At 44.2% G+C, this 15,488-nt stretch overlaps 1 protein-coding gene across 1 annotated transcript in view; it reads right to left on the bottom strand.

The window, feature by feature from the left end:
• Window positions 1-15,212, bottom strand: part of fa2h (fatty acid 2-hydroxylase) — a 134,412-nt gene extending 119,200 nt beyond the window's left edge. The window contains exon 1 of the mRNA XM_070897897.1: window positions 14,711-15,212. Coding sequence (XP_070753998.1) covers window positions 14,711-15,004 — 294 coding nt within the window. The 5' untranslated portion in view covers window positions 15,005-15,212. The remainder of the gene's footprint in view (window positions 1-14,710) is intronic.
• Between the last annotated feature and the right edge of the window lie 276 nt (window positions 15,213-15,488).

Raw genomic sequence — 15,488 nt, 5'->3', positions numbered from 1 at the left:
CCCCCCCCCCCAAGGTGGATGACCTCACACTTTCCGACATTGTGTTCCATCTGCCAAACCTTAGCACATTCACTTAACCTATCCAAATCTCTTTGCAGTCTCTGTGTCCTCTACACAACCCGCTTTCCCACTAATCTTAGTGTCATCTGCAAATTTTGTTGCACTACACTCTGTCCCCTCCTCTAGGTCATCTATGTATATTGTAAACAGTTGTGGTCCCAGCACTGATCCCTGTGGCACACCACTAACCACTGATTTCCAACCGGAAAGGGACGCATTTATCCCGACTCTCTGCTTTCTGTTCACCAGCCAATTCTCTATCCATGCTAATATATTTCCTCTGACTCCACGTACCTTTATCTTCTGCAGTAACCTTTTGTGTGGCACCTTATCAAATGCCTTTTGGAAATCTAAATACACCACATCCATCGGTACACCTCTATCCACCATGCTCATTATATCCTCAAAGAATTCCAGTAAATTAGTTAAACATGATTTCCCTTTCATGAATCCATGCTGCGTCTGCTTGATTGCACTATTGCTATCCAGATGTCCCGCTATTTCTTCCTTAATAGTTTTAAGCATTAATAATAAGTGCAGCTTTTTCTCCATGGCTGTGTTTTCATTATGAGTAGGTGAGCCAAAGCAAACCAGGAAAGTCTCAGGTTTGATCTGCAGTTGGTGCAGTTACTTATCTCAGCAGAGGCAGTGGCGAGCACCACAAGCACACACACATCAGGTAATAACATTAAACTTCAACAACCTGCATGTGGCAAAATTTCCTCCAGTTTAATGCAAGTCATTCTCTCCAACTCCCACTTACATCAGTGCCTCTGACTGGACTTCATTGTCCTCCCTTGGCCTCTATTTCATGGTTAATTGAAGGTGTGAAAATGTGGAGAACTGGTTGACCCTTGTTTATAAAAAAAACTTCTATCAGAGGAGCACTATGGAAATGCAAGTTGATGACAAGGCTTGGCTGTGATGCACATCAAATATCAAGGCTCACACATGATGAATGGCCACTTGGACAAGGCCCCACAGGATACAGAGTACCTCATAACCCACCAAAGGGGTTAATAGTTTGAGAAATTGAAGGGGAAAAAATGTCACGAGAAAAGGCCCTTCAAACAGGAATTGGAAAACACCCAACTGGAAAAAGGAATTGGAGATTACAGGGAACCCTATAAACTGGAGCAATCAAATGAAGCACAAAGGCTGCTGCACTGCTATGGTATGGAGATGTTGTTGAGAACATTACGTCAGGGCTGCCGGTGGAGATGCAAGGATGGATGAATATTCCGGAATGTTGCATAACCACCTTTGGGGATTAGGGAGTATTGTGCACAGAATTTCCCCTTGAGATTAAACAACAAGTATTTATATAGCACCTTTAAAGTAGTGAAACGTCCCAATGTGCTTCAATGAAGTATGCAGACAAAAATTTGACAGATGGAGTAAAGTCCACAATAGGACACCATTTATGAAGATACAGGCTTGATGAGAAAAGTCGTCATCGTCATCATCATCATAGCAGGCCCTTGGAATCGAGGAAGACTTGCTTCCACTCTTATAAAAACACACACACCTTAAGTGGCTGTACAGTCCAATATGAGAACTACAGTCAGTCAGAGGTGGGACAGATAGTCGTTGAGGGAAAGAGTGGATGGGACAGGTTTGCTGCATGCGCTTGATTTCTGCACGCTCTCGGCGATGAGACTCGAGTGTTCAGCGCTCTCCCGGATGCACTTCCTTTACTTTAGGCGTCAGTGGGGATGTTGCACTTTCAGGGAGGCTTTGAGGGTGTCCCTGTAACGTTTCCTCTGCCCACTTTTGGCTCGTTTGCCATAAAGGAGTTCAGAGTAGAGCGCTTGCTTTGGGAGTCTCGTGTCTGGCATGCGAACAATGTGGCCTGCCCAGCGGAGCTGATCAAGTGTGGTCAGTGCTTCAATGCTGGGGATGTTGGTCTGGCTGAGGCCACTAATGTTGGTGCGCCTATCCTCCCAGGGAATTTGTAGAATCTTGGAGGCATCGTTGGTGGTATTTCTGCAGCGACTTGGTGTCTACTGCACATGTCTCAGCCATACAGGAGGGGGCAGTTATTACTGCAGCCCTGTGGACCACGAGCTTGGTGGCCGTTTTGAGGCTGATCAAAATCACTTTTCCTCAGGCGGCCGAAGGCTGCAGTGTTGAATCGCATCGTCAAAGTCTGCTTGTTGATAAGAGGCTCCCGAGGTACGGGAAACGGTCCACGTTGTCCAGGGCCGCATATCGGATCTTGATCACTTGGGGGGTGAGGGAGGGCAGTGCTGTGCGGCGAGGACAGGCTGGTGGAGGACCTTTGTCTTAGATGTTAAGAGCAAGGCCTATGCTTTTGTACGCCTCAGTAAATACGTCGACTACGTCCTGGAGTTCAGCCTCTGTGCACAGACGCAGGCGTCGTCCGCGTACCAGCTCGGCGACAGAGGTTGGGGTGGTCTTGGACCTGGCCTGGGGACAGCAAAGGTTGAACAGGTTCCTACTTCTGTAGTTTAGTTCCACTCCAGTGGGGAGCTTGTTGACTGCGAGGTGGAGCATGGCAGCGAGGAAGATTGAAAAGAGGATTGGGATGATGACACAGCCCTTTGAGACCCCGGTCTGGATGTGGACTGGGTCTGTAATGGATCTGTTGGCAAGGATCATGGCCTGCATGTCGCTGTGGAGCAGGCAGGGGATGTTGACAAACTTTTGGGGGCATCCAAAACAGGGGAGGACGCTCCATAGACCCTCACGGTTGAGTGAGTGTCAAAGGCCTTTGTAAGGTCGAAGAAACCCATGTAGAAGGGCTGGTGCTGTTCTCTGCATTTTTCCTGCAGTTGTCGCGCTGCAAAAACCATGTCCGTTGTGCCCCGTAGGAGGACAAAATCCTCACTGTGACTCCAGGAGGAGCTCCTCAGTCACGGGAAGACGACTGTGGAGGTGGACTCTAGCGACGACTTTACCAGTGGCTGATAGCAGGAGATTCCTCTTAGTTGCTGCAGTCGGACTGGTCCCTTTTTTTTTTTTTAAAAAAAAAGGGTCACGATCACCATCTCAAATCTCCTGGCATGCTCTCCTCCCTCCAGATGAGAGGTGATGTCATGTATTCGCGCCAGCAGTGCCTCTCTGTCATACTTCAGTGCCTCAGCAGGGATTCCATCCGCTCCCGTAGCCTTGTTGTTCTTAAGCTGTTTTATGGCTTTTTCTACCTCATGCAGTGTTGGGGTTTTACTGAGGTGGTGGTGGGTAGCATGCTGCAGGATGGAGTAGAAAACACTTGAGTCAAAGGTAGAGTCTCGATTGAGGAGATCTTCGAAGTGTTCCTGCCAGCAGGCCCTGACTGCTTCGGTGTCTTAGATGAGTGTTTCCCAATCTTGGCCAGCAGTGGGGTGGGGTCTTGGATGTTTGGATCATAGGTGGCCTTGACTGCAATGAAGAATTCTCACACATCATGGCTGGCGGCCAGCTGCTGTATCTCCTGTGCTTTCTCCATCCACATGTTCTTTAGGTCCCGAGTTTTTTGTTGGACCTTAGTCTTGAGCCATCTGTAATGCTACTTTGCTGCTCCTGAGTTGGGTTGTTTTAGGCTCAGAAATGCCCTGTGCTTCCGATCTATTAGCTCTTGGATCTCCTGATCATTCTCATCAAACCAGTCCTGGTGTTTCCTGGTTGAGTGACTGAGCGTCTCTTTGCAGGCACTGGTTATGGAGGCCTGGAGGGCCATGCTTTATGTTCTCAACAAACCAACAGTATCATTGAAGATATTTTCAACTGTGGAATTTTTTTTTTAAACTACTAAATAAGTTTACATTCCTAACTTACTATGCTGTTCCTGGCAAACAATTAAATTGTTAAACTTTGAACCTGCTGTATGACCATGCAAAGTCAGTAACCAATAAGATCTGAATCACACAATAATCTGTTCATTTGTACACCTACATCTTCAGCACACATCTGTATCTGTACAAACAGAATTAGTCCAAAATGTAAATAGCACTGCCATTAACACTATTGTGCATGGTTATCTGTTGGATACATCTCCAATAAATAAAAAAATGGAAGCTACTGGATAATTCTACAAGTTAGGATTAAACATTTCTTTACCTTTGACAATAATAAATCATCCTCCCACTAGGTTGGATCTCAATTTGTTCCCCAATCAGCACAAAGCTTAGAGACCTGAAGGATAACCATCATTCTGTCTTTGCAAGATAACTCCCCGCAAGAACAAAACACTACTCCTCTGAACTAACCCAAATGCATACATAGCTGTATCTTCCCCATGCTTGCTCGATGGGTATAAAGTTAATGTATCGTACATTTACCCATTCCACCGGACGTCAGCTGCAAGATACCATCAACGGCAGCACTACAACTTACCAAAAGAGACAACATCTCACAGCAAATGCTACCTTAGGCAGTGCTGACTCTCATTTCTGGGGGGCTGAAAAAGTAGAGTTCAACATCTAGGGTTGCCAGCTCTGATTGGACATACTCCTGTAGGTTTCATCATGACCATCTCCAACCATCCCATCCAGTCAAATAGCCTTTTACTCTACCTCCAACAAACAAGTGTTCAATGAAAAAAAAAAGTGTTTTATTGTTCCTGGGCTGCATGCAGCAATGTCCAGGAGATTAATCTTCAATTCCTGGAGGGTTCGTAACCATAATCACCACACATATACTGGTCAATGCTGTGATACACAAGCCATGGACTTGTACAAACCTTTCCTAGCTACTGAGGTGGTGGAGGGTGCACAGGGTGAAAGAAAAATCCTGATAGCCAGAAAAAGTCGTCACAAATTGTTGCCCATCTGTTCCTGCCAGGGTGCTACAGCACCAGGAGCCAAGCTATTGTAGGACCCCCTCCTAACTTTAAGCAGTTCTGTAATACAAGCAGAGTTAGAATTCCAATGGCTTCTAATTAACAACTTGTTACAGCTATAGAAACATAGAAAATAGGTGCAGGAGTAGGCCATTTGGACCTTCGAGCCTGCACCACCATTCAATAAGATCATGGCTGATCATTCACCTCAGTACCCCTTTCCTGCTTTCTCTCCATACCCCTTGATCCCTTTAGCCATAAGGGCCATATCTAACTCCCTCTTGAATATACCCAACGAACTGGCATCAACAACTCTCTGTGGTAGGGAATTCCACAGGTTAACAACACTGAGTGAAAAAGTTTCTCCTCATCTCAGTCCGAAATGGCTTACCCCTTATCCTTAGACTGTGTCCCCTGGTTCAGACTTCCCCAACATCAGGAACATTCTTCCTGCACCTAACTTGTCCAGTCCCGTCAGAATTTTATATGTTTCTGAGATCCCCTCTCATTCTTCTAAACTCCAGTGAATAAAGGCCCAGTCGATCCAGTCTCTCCTCATATGTCAGTCCAGCCATCTTGGGAATCAGTCTGGTGAACCTTCGCTGCACCCCCTCAATAGCAAGAACTTTCTTTCTCAGATTAGGGGACCAAAACGGAACACAATATTCCAGGTGAGGCCTCACCAAGGCCCCGTACAACTGCAGTAAGATCTTCCTGCTCTGACACTTAAATCCCCCAGCTATGAAGGCCAACATGCCATTTGCCGCCTTCACCACCTGCTGTACCTGCATGCCAATTTCAATGACTGATGTACCATGACACCCAGGTCTCGTTGCACCTCCCCTTTTCCTAATCTGTCACCATCATATCTGTGCTAGAGTTATGCAACCTAACTGGTACCATATCACCCATAAGTGTCAGTTATATCAATACAGGCACCAGCACTGTACTGAATTATTCCAGTCACTTCCAAAGCAGAGCTCTGTGCCCATCGACACAGCCTACATGCAAACCGTTGAGACAGAACTCTACCTCTCAAACACCTCTGCTGTCTACCTCCCTGCCCAACCACCAGTCTTTGGTAAGTCTTGGCTTCCTTCAGGTCAACATTAGAAAGTTCAAAGGCAGTCTTCCGCCACAGCTGCAAACTCGACTCCCTTGTCAATGATCCCATCCCCTTACCCAGCTACTGTCTCAGGCCAAAGCAGACTGTTCATGATGACGTGCTGTCCAGCCCACCCCGTCCCCACACAACATGTCAAATTTAAAATCCTCATGCTCATCCTCATTCTTTCGTGGCCTTGCCCCACCCAATTGGACACCCACCTTTGCTCCAAACACTAACTTATGCCCTCATGAGTAATTTGAGACATGACAAATGTCAAGTGTAGCATGTTTTGGAGGAACAGGTTACTCTGGACTTATGGTTCCCAAAGTTGTCCACCACAGAGGGTTTGCCTTGACTCAGAGATTGATTGCTATTATTTCATTATTGGTTTATCATGCGACTACCAGAATGGTCGAAGACGAACTAAACGGGCCTTGGTTTTATTCGTCTAGCAATTCCTGTTTGTGCATCCCCTCCCTTAAACTGGTCCTACTCTGGAATCGCCTGCCTAAATTTTTTCCACCTTACGAAAACACTAATTTGACCAAGCTTTCGGTCACTCAATGTCTCTTTTCCTCGTTCAGCACATGTTTTGCAAATGTCCATTTCTGAAACGCGTGGCTATTTTATATTAAAGATGCTGTATAAAATGCAAGTCACTGATCTGTCTCCGACAGACAACAAATGTTTACATCATTGAAGGAACAGGCCTTCGAAATCAGTTGTTTTCTACTGGAAACTTGGAGTAAATCATGAACACTTGTAAAAGTTTCAAAATATGTCTCTGCACCATTGACAACAATCGGCCATCAGTTCACAGCACAAGTCCACCTTCCAGATTATCTCAGACTACTAGAAACAGCAAAATTGATGCTTTTAACAGATGTATGTCATATCTGCATTGAAAAAATATGCCAATGCAATACATGTAACGTAACAATGGCAATGTTCAAGTCTCAGCTTGAAGTATCCTTCTGGACAATAACTCAACATTAACAAGGAGACTACTTTGTGGTAAGATACAAAATTGCCATAAGCATGCAGGTTAAGTAGCTTTGGCAGATAATGCACTTCTGCAGCTTCCAACCCGTGTCATGCCACTCTTTCCTCCTCCTCCTCCTCCCCCCCCCCCCCCCCCAAAAAATAGGCTCAGTTCACTTCAGCCAATCCCTGCACTGCAGCCAAGTTAAAGGGAGGGTAGAAAATGACAGCCACACATGATAGCTAGAGGAAGGGAGGGAAGAGCCAGCTGGGCAGTGGGGTCTGGTACCCAAGGATTCAAGAGTAAAAATAAGCATTTGCTGACTGCTCCCACAGTGTGGTCCTTTCAGTCGACTTGCGAACCAAATATAAAACTATAAATGCTAAAGACAACTGCCAGCCTCAGTTTTATATTCAGTTTGCAGCCAGCTGCTCACCTGCCATGCTCTGGGAACCGGCAGCACAATTGTGAAGAAAAATTGAGGTAACTTTCAGTTCAGGTTATTAAAGGCATCTTTACAATTAAATATCACACACTATTTTAAAAAAAGAGCAACCTCATCACATGCACTCTTGCTTTTAAATTCAGAAAGGGGTCTGCTTCTGTAAGCCTCCGCTGTTAGTACCCAGTGAACAAGCAGCTAGAACTAGCTGTCCACATTTAATTTATGAAATAGACTGCCTTATCCGTACAGCCCACCTTTTCATACTATAATTCCACGATCCTGGGATTATGGCGAGCAGCTGGTGGAGGGGGACCCTCATTCAGCCGTTCCAATAGGGTAAAAGCACCTTTAGTTTTGCAGAAGATCATTGAACTCAGATAAGCGCATACAAATCCACTGAGCCCAGAAACCAATGCCCAATCTCAGACCCACACCCTAAAATAATCCTCCAGGAACATAAGAGAACAGCAATATGTATTCTGCAGAAAAATGTGCACTAGCTCTGAAGCACGTAGTTAGGTTACAGAAGCTGTGCCCTAGTGACAGTCCATTCACAACTGTATCCGAGGAATCAGAACTGCTAACCTCAAAGTAATTTAATGAGTCCAAATGATAAGTAGCTTTGGGCTGAGTTAATATTGAATACACAGAGTTCAAGGGAGTGGGAGGGAGGAGAAAACACCATTTCCTGAAATAATCTTTTGCCACCGTCGAGTTAAGTTTCTCTAACATTTTGGCAAATAAACTAAATTGACCTTATCCATTGCAATTCTTTCTATTACAATATAAAGAAAATGTTCATCAAGCCTCATCTACATCAGCACTGTCCAATAGAAATTTCCCATTAGCCACAGGTGTGGCTATAGCAACACAGTTTAATCCATGTGCACTACTTTTAGTCGAAACCCCTTACATGCACAGTACAGGTAAATATACTTCATGTGTGCATATTTACTTAAACATCTACCATCAGTCACCAAGGAAGCTAAGCACTCATCAAAATATATCTGTACACACTACTTTTCATATTACCAGCAAATGTACAAAAATGGTTAAAACACATGCATACGTGTGCAAATGAATATGGAACTCATACCCAGCGACAGTGCCTATTACTACTTTGATTTACTAATCAGAAATGCAATTAGCCACACCTGGATTCCCAATTAGCCATGTGGCTGTGGGTGGGGTGGATTAACCCATCCACCTCCACGGAGATGTGTGGGGGGCCTGACCCATCCACCTCCATGGCATGAACCTGGTATTGCAGTACTTCCAGGAACGGTGCAGTGGCTCTCGGCCTTTTGGCTAAGAGCATTGGCGCAGAGTGATCCTTGATGTGTGCAAGGTGACCTCTGGCGTTTGTGATTTGACAAAGAATTGGCTAATGGCCATCATATTGGACATCATGGCTCCCATTTCAAAATTGAAAAAAAAAACAGATTTAACCATTCTGATTTGTTGTTAACCACTCAAATTCAACCAATCCCCAAAGCATTGCTCATTATTTTTAGGGTTATGTTAGTACTACACTGAAGTGTCAGCCTGGATTATGTACTCAAATCTCTGGAGTGCGGCTTGACAGCACAACCTTCCGACTCATAATTCTGAGATCCAACTACCATGATGGCAGCTCTCAACCCACTATCCCTTTAAAAACTGTTTACATAGCAAAAGTAGGTACGGTTATGGTACTGGACTATCAACCCAAAAGGTCTTGACTTCAAAGTGCAGTGACAAATTGTGAAATTAAATTCAAAAATCTAGTCATTTATGGGCTAGCACTAGACATTGATAATAAAAGCTGCCAAATTGTTGCAAAATCCTAAGTGATTCAGGGATCGGAACCTGCTACTTCTACCCAGTCTGGCCTACATGGTTGATTCTTAATGCCTTTGAGGCACCTGGTGGTGAACAGCAATTACAGCCTTGCCAGTGCTGTGCACACGATATGATACCCTTCAGAGACAACATTCAAATAATTTACATTCGTGTGAACTATCCATCTCATCTACTCATTGAACTTAAATTGCAGAAAGACACAGTGATTTCATCCTAAACCATTGTAGCATTCTCACTGTTTATTAGTCGGGAAATTGTGTTGGGGAAATTGATGGGATTGAAGGCCGATAAATCCCCAGGGCCTGATGGACTGCATCCCAGAGTACTTAAGGAGGTGTCCTTGGAAATAGCGGATGCATTGACAGTCATTTTCCAACATTCCATTGACTCTGGATCAGTTCCTATCGAGTGGAGGGTAGCCAATGTACCCCACTTTTTAAAAGAGGGAGAGAGAAAACTGGGAATTATAGACCGGTCAGCCTGACCTCAGTAGTGGGTAAAATGATGGAATCAATTATTAAGGATGTCATAGCAGCGCATTTGGAAAATGGTGACATGATAGGTCCAAGTCAGCATGGATTTGTGAAAGGGAAATCATGCTTGACAAATCTTCTGGAATTTTTTGAGGATGTTTCCAGTAAAGTGGACAAAAGAGAACCAGTTGATGTGGTATATTTGGACTTTCAGAAGGCTTTCGACAAGGTCCCACACAAGAGATTAATGTGCAAAGTTAAAGCACATGGGATTGGGGGTAGTGTGCTGACATGGATTGAGAACTGGTTGTCAGACAGGAAGCAAAGAGTAGGAGTAAATGGGTACTTTTCAGAATGGCAGGCAGTGACTAGTGGGGTACCGCAAGGTTCTGTGCTGGGGCCCCAGCTGTTTACATTGTACATTAATGATTTAGACGAGGGGATTAAATGTAGTATCTCCAAATTTGCGGATGACACTAAGTTGGGTGGCAGTGTGAGCTGCGAGGAGGATGCTATGAGGCTGCAGAGTGACTTGGATAGGTTAGGTGAGTGGGCAAATGCATGGCAGATGAAGTATAATGTGGATAAATGTGAGGTTATCCACTTTGGTGGTAAAAACAGAGCAACAAACTATTATCTGAATGGTGACAGATTAGGAAAAGGGGAGGTGCAACGAGACCTGGGTGTCATGGTACATCAGTCATTGAAGGTTGGCATGCAGGTACAGCAGGCGGTTAAGAAAGCAAATGGCATGTTGGTCTTCATAGCGAGGGGATTTGAGTACAGGGGCAGGGAGGTGTTTCTACAGTTGTACAGGGCCTTGGTGAGGCCACACCTGGAGTATTGTGTACAGTTTTGGTCTCCTAAATTGAGGAAGGACATTCTTGCTATTGAGGGAGTGCAACAAAGATTCACCAGACTGATTCCCGGGATGGTGGGACTGACCTATCAAGAAAGACTGGATCAACTGGGCTTGTATTCACTGGAGTTCAGAAGAATGAGAGGAGACCTCATAGAAACATTTAAAATTCTGACGGGTTTAGACAGGTTAGATGCAGGAAGAATGTTCCCAATGTTGGGGAAGTCCAGAACCAGGGGTCACAGTCTAAGGATAAGGGGTAAGCCATTTAGGACCGAGATGAGGAGAAACTTCTTCACCCAGGGAGTGGTGAACCTGTGGAATTCTCTACCACAGAAAGTAGTTGAGGCCAATTCACTAAATATATTCAAAAGGGAGTTAGATGAAGTCCTTACTACTCGGGGGATCAAGGGGTATGGCGAGAAAGCAGGAAGGGGGTACTGAAGTTTCATGTTCAGCCATGAACTCCTAGCCTGCACCGCCATTCAATAAGGGCCGAATGGCCTGCTCCTGCACCTATTTTCTATGTTTCTATGTTAAGACAAAATGTACTCTCAAGGGGCTGATAACTGGATGAAAGGCTTTAAAAGTCTGGAACTGACACCAGCTAGGTCACTCCCAATCAAGGATTCAACATCAAATTTTAGCATAATGTAAAAATATTTATGCAGAGAGGACTTGCTTTCATTTCTGTAATGAAATAGCACAACTCATGCCATCAACTGATCTTAACTCAATGTTGAGAATATTTGTAACAGAAACATGTATAAAATCAGTTGCAATTGGCAGCACAGATAAGGAGAGAAGGTAAATTACAGTTGTTGGAGAATGACCAGTTTGGTGAAACAAAGGGAAGACTGATTTATAATGTTGGTACCACAACAAGGCTCAAGAACTCAGTCCTGGTGAACAGTGAAGATTTGCTCAGCAATCTCTTTGGGGCTACAAGTAACTCCAGATCCAAGTTATGAACATGAGTGCGCTATCATGAACTATGCCACAGAGGTTTGGCTTCTTTCAAGAGCTGCACATTCCTACAGACCATGTTCACAATCACAGATAAGCCACAGGGCAGGGGGGGGCAGCAGGCAGGGACAGCAAACAAAGCAGATGATCGATCTTTGCAAGGAGATAAAATGTCATTTTAGGCTCCTCATACATCCCTAGTAGTCAGCTCAAGATTGCAAGGAAATGAGAGCAAGTTGCCTGTCCATCAGTAACTAACATGTAGCAATCAAAGAGAGGGAGGGGAAATAAGAGATCAAATTTTAAAACGCCATCAAATTAGAATGCAAAGGGAAAAAAAAAAAGAGAGAAAGTGAACATAATCCTTTCATTTCCAAATATTCTGTTAAATATCCCAGAACGATCTGAAAACTAGTGTGACTAACAATGTTAAAAATAAAGTAATAACTTTTATATGGAATACCAGTTAGTGTTTACACAGCTCCAGGGCATGTTCTGATCACTTATTCTATGTTTAAATAGGGGGCCATCTATAAAGTGCCCACTTCACAACACTCCTTGGTCAAATGTATCAATTTTGATCACCCTCCATATACAAACTTTGACCGATGCTTTCCACAAATACACTATCATTCACAAATGCTGTCATCAAATTATTTCTATTACCCAAAACAACACCTTGTCTACATGTACAAGTCCCTGCTGTCACCCCACCACCACAACGGTGCTCCAATCAGCTTTTACGTGGTTACTTTGCTTGATCCCTTTTCCTATTTAGTTTATGTAGTTGCCTCTTAGAAATAAATTAGCCATTACAAAATAAAAGAAGAGAAGCACGTGCATATTTCAGCTACCACCATCTTTACTAAAGTGCACACTTTATGGCAAGGCCCATTGCCAAGGAACAGGTTTTATTGGTCTATCCTAGATTATTTAACGACCTGGATGTGTGCATACAGAGCATATTTTCAAAGTTTGCAGGCAACATGAAACTTGGAAATGTAGTAAACAATGAGGATAACTGATTTCAGGAGGACAGACAGGTGAAATGGGGAGACACATGGCTGATGAAATTTAATGCAGAGAAGTGTGAAGTGATATACTTTGGGATAAAGAGAGGAAATATAAACTACATGATACAATTTTAAAGGGGGTGGAGGACAAAGACCTGGGGGTGTATGTGCACAAATTTTTTATGGTGGCAGGACTAGTTGAGATCATTGTTAAAAAAGCATTGAGGGTGCAGAAGGGATTTACAGAATGATATCAGGGGAGGTACTTCAGTTATGTGGAGAGACAGGAGAAAGTAGGTTTGTTCTCCTTAGAGCAGAGAAGTTAAAAGGAGATTTCATTGAAGTGTTCAAAATCATGAAACTGGTTCCAGTGACAGCATAAGGGGACTGGCAAAACAACCAAGAAACAAATGTTTTAAAAAAAAAACAAACAGACTAGATTGTGATGATCTGGAATGCACTGCCTGAAAAAAGAGAGGGCAGTGCTGGTGGTGAAAGCAGATTCAATAGTAATTTTCAAAAGGGAATTGGATGAATACTTGAAGGGGAAAGAAATAGAATGCTATGGGGAAACAGCAGAGTGGTATTAAATTGCACAGGCACGATGGTAGAATGGCCTTCTATGCTGTAACATTCTATGATGTTACTGTGAATCGGACGATCCCTGTTAAATGTACATTTCCAAATGGTTTGATTGTTTAATAAAAGTATTCCTAAATCTATATATATGAAAGTTATGATAAAACTGCACAATTCCAGTGTTACATCCACTTCAAGAGAAGTCAGGTTTGTTCCCAATTCTTAAACATGCAGAAAGGAGCTAGGGGAGAGAAATCTGTGGACGAACTGCCATTAAATTTCGCTTCTACCCCACGAGTTGAAACTCTTTTGAGTTTACCTGCGAAAACATAAAACATTAAAGAGTGCCACCCGACCTGGGTGACACTCCAGACATTTACAAGGCCCTTTTTTCCCCCCCTTTTTTTTGTTTTTTTTGTGTTTTTCTTTTTTTGGTTTTTTTTTTGGGCACTAAAATCACAATTTTTTCCCCAGTGCCCCCTATAAAAGGGAAGGGGACACTAAAAGCACCGGCAATTAAAACAAATTAACTTTAAAACGTAAAAACAGGCTAGGATATTCCCAGCTGTAATGCACTACACTTTTTACACACGTGACTAGGATAGCTATAATCAAACTATGAGGTCGCTTTGTGACCCTGCAATCCGTGGAGTATACGGCCAATTCCTCAGTATTCTGTAACCAGAGAACGCAGTCTAGAGTTTCTGTGTGTTGGAATTTCAGTATGGTCGATTTATTCTGAAACAGCACTTTTAAAAATGCATTCTTCATGTCTTCTCTCACACACACACATACAAAAAGGGGGTAGTGGGAATAAAATGAAAAATAAATGCAAACTGTGGGCCCCATTGTACTCGCTCGACCGGTTTGGTTGTTAACCTACCGGTTGACGCCCTTAAAAAAAAGGACTGACTACTGCACCTGCTTCTTCACGACAGGAATCAATGCACAAATCCACTCTCTCCTGGATACAAATCTCCTCCTAGTAGAGGCCATTTAATACTGTCCGACTTTGTATTTCTTTCAACCCATTTCCCCGGTATCACATGCGTAAGCTTTTTTGGTTTACTTTCACTTTGAAAAAGTTATTAAAAATCTACATTAAAATAATTATCGGCACTGATTGAGAGCTTTGAAAGTTGGCTCCCTGGCATTTTGCTCCACACGTAGTCTTGATCCTCCCATTCCAAATGCTGTAGCAGGTGCATTTTTAAAAACAAAAAACAAACAGGCACACAAACAATTTCGAAAGACTACAGAGAACAACCAGAGCTTCCGGGTATGGGGGTTTACAGAAAATCTATATGTTAGCATTGCGAATTTGTGCATAATTTAGTTCCATTGCTGTACAAGCCCAATTTCTCTCTCTCTCTCTGCAGTTACCAATTCTATTACAGCTTCACATGGGGAGGTTTAGTTTGTTTTTTGCTCCTTGGTAGTTTACGTTAGTTTTTTTTAAATTGCAGTCACCTCATCCTCTTCACTCAAAGATGACATTCCACTTGGAGGGGGCGCTGCAATATCGAGACGCGAGGCAAGGGCTGGGGGGGGGGGGGGAAAGAGAGACACACAACTAAAAACTTTTTTCGGTTTGATTTACCCGCTGTTTCTGGCTGAATTCCTCCTGCTCCTCTTCTTGGTCGCCATCCTGCCTCAGCTCCCCGATGTAGTACTGATGGAGCCAGCGCAGCGCGTTGGGGCTGTGCCGGTGCGGCGGTCCATTCATATCCCGGCTCACGTCCCCGCCCGCCCGCTGGACGATCATCTGCTCACCGCCCGGGTGGCGCTGAATGAAGGCGGACACGTCGTACACCCGCCGCTCGTGTACGATCCAGCAGGACTCTGCTGTCGTGTGCTTCTGCACCTCCTCCATACTGAAATAACGCTTCTCCATATCTCTCTTGCTCTTGCTGTGTGTATGTCTCTCTTTGCTGCAAAGTAATCGCTGCTCTAGCCCCAACTCAACTCGAGCGCTCGCATTCCACTACTTTGGAGCCCGAGTGGTGCCAGTGTTCAATGCCTCATTAACATAATGAGGCATAACACCACCCATACACCTGACGCGGTCCCGCCCCTGCCGAACAATGTGACGATTAATATTAATGAGAGAATTCCTGCATTCATGAATACAATCAGACGGGCACCTGCGCAGAAACCAGAGCGCGCGAGCGATGTTAAAATCCAGGGTTCCTTATCCAGCTGATGCCCCTGGGCGCGAGAACTGGACAACCTGATTGTAGCGCCGCAAGGTGTGCGTGCCTGGTATCTCACCGCGCCCCTCACCATCAGCTCGAATTTGATCAGTAAGTCCTCAACTGAACCACTAACGACCGGTGGGCACTGGAGGGATTGGAATGCTTCACCCGACCCCCATTTTG

Source organism: Pristiophorus japonicus, chromosome 13 (genome assembly GCF_044704955.1).
Source record: "Pristiophorus japonicus isolate sPriJap1 chromosome 13, sPriJap1.hap1, whole genome shotgun sequence".
Lineage (NCBI taxonomy): Eukaryota > Metazoa > Chordata > Chondrichthyes > Pristiophoridae > Pristiophorus > Pristiophorus japonicus.
Note: the sequence above shows the minus strand (reverse complement) of the source record. Positions and strands in the feature narration are given on the sequence as shown.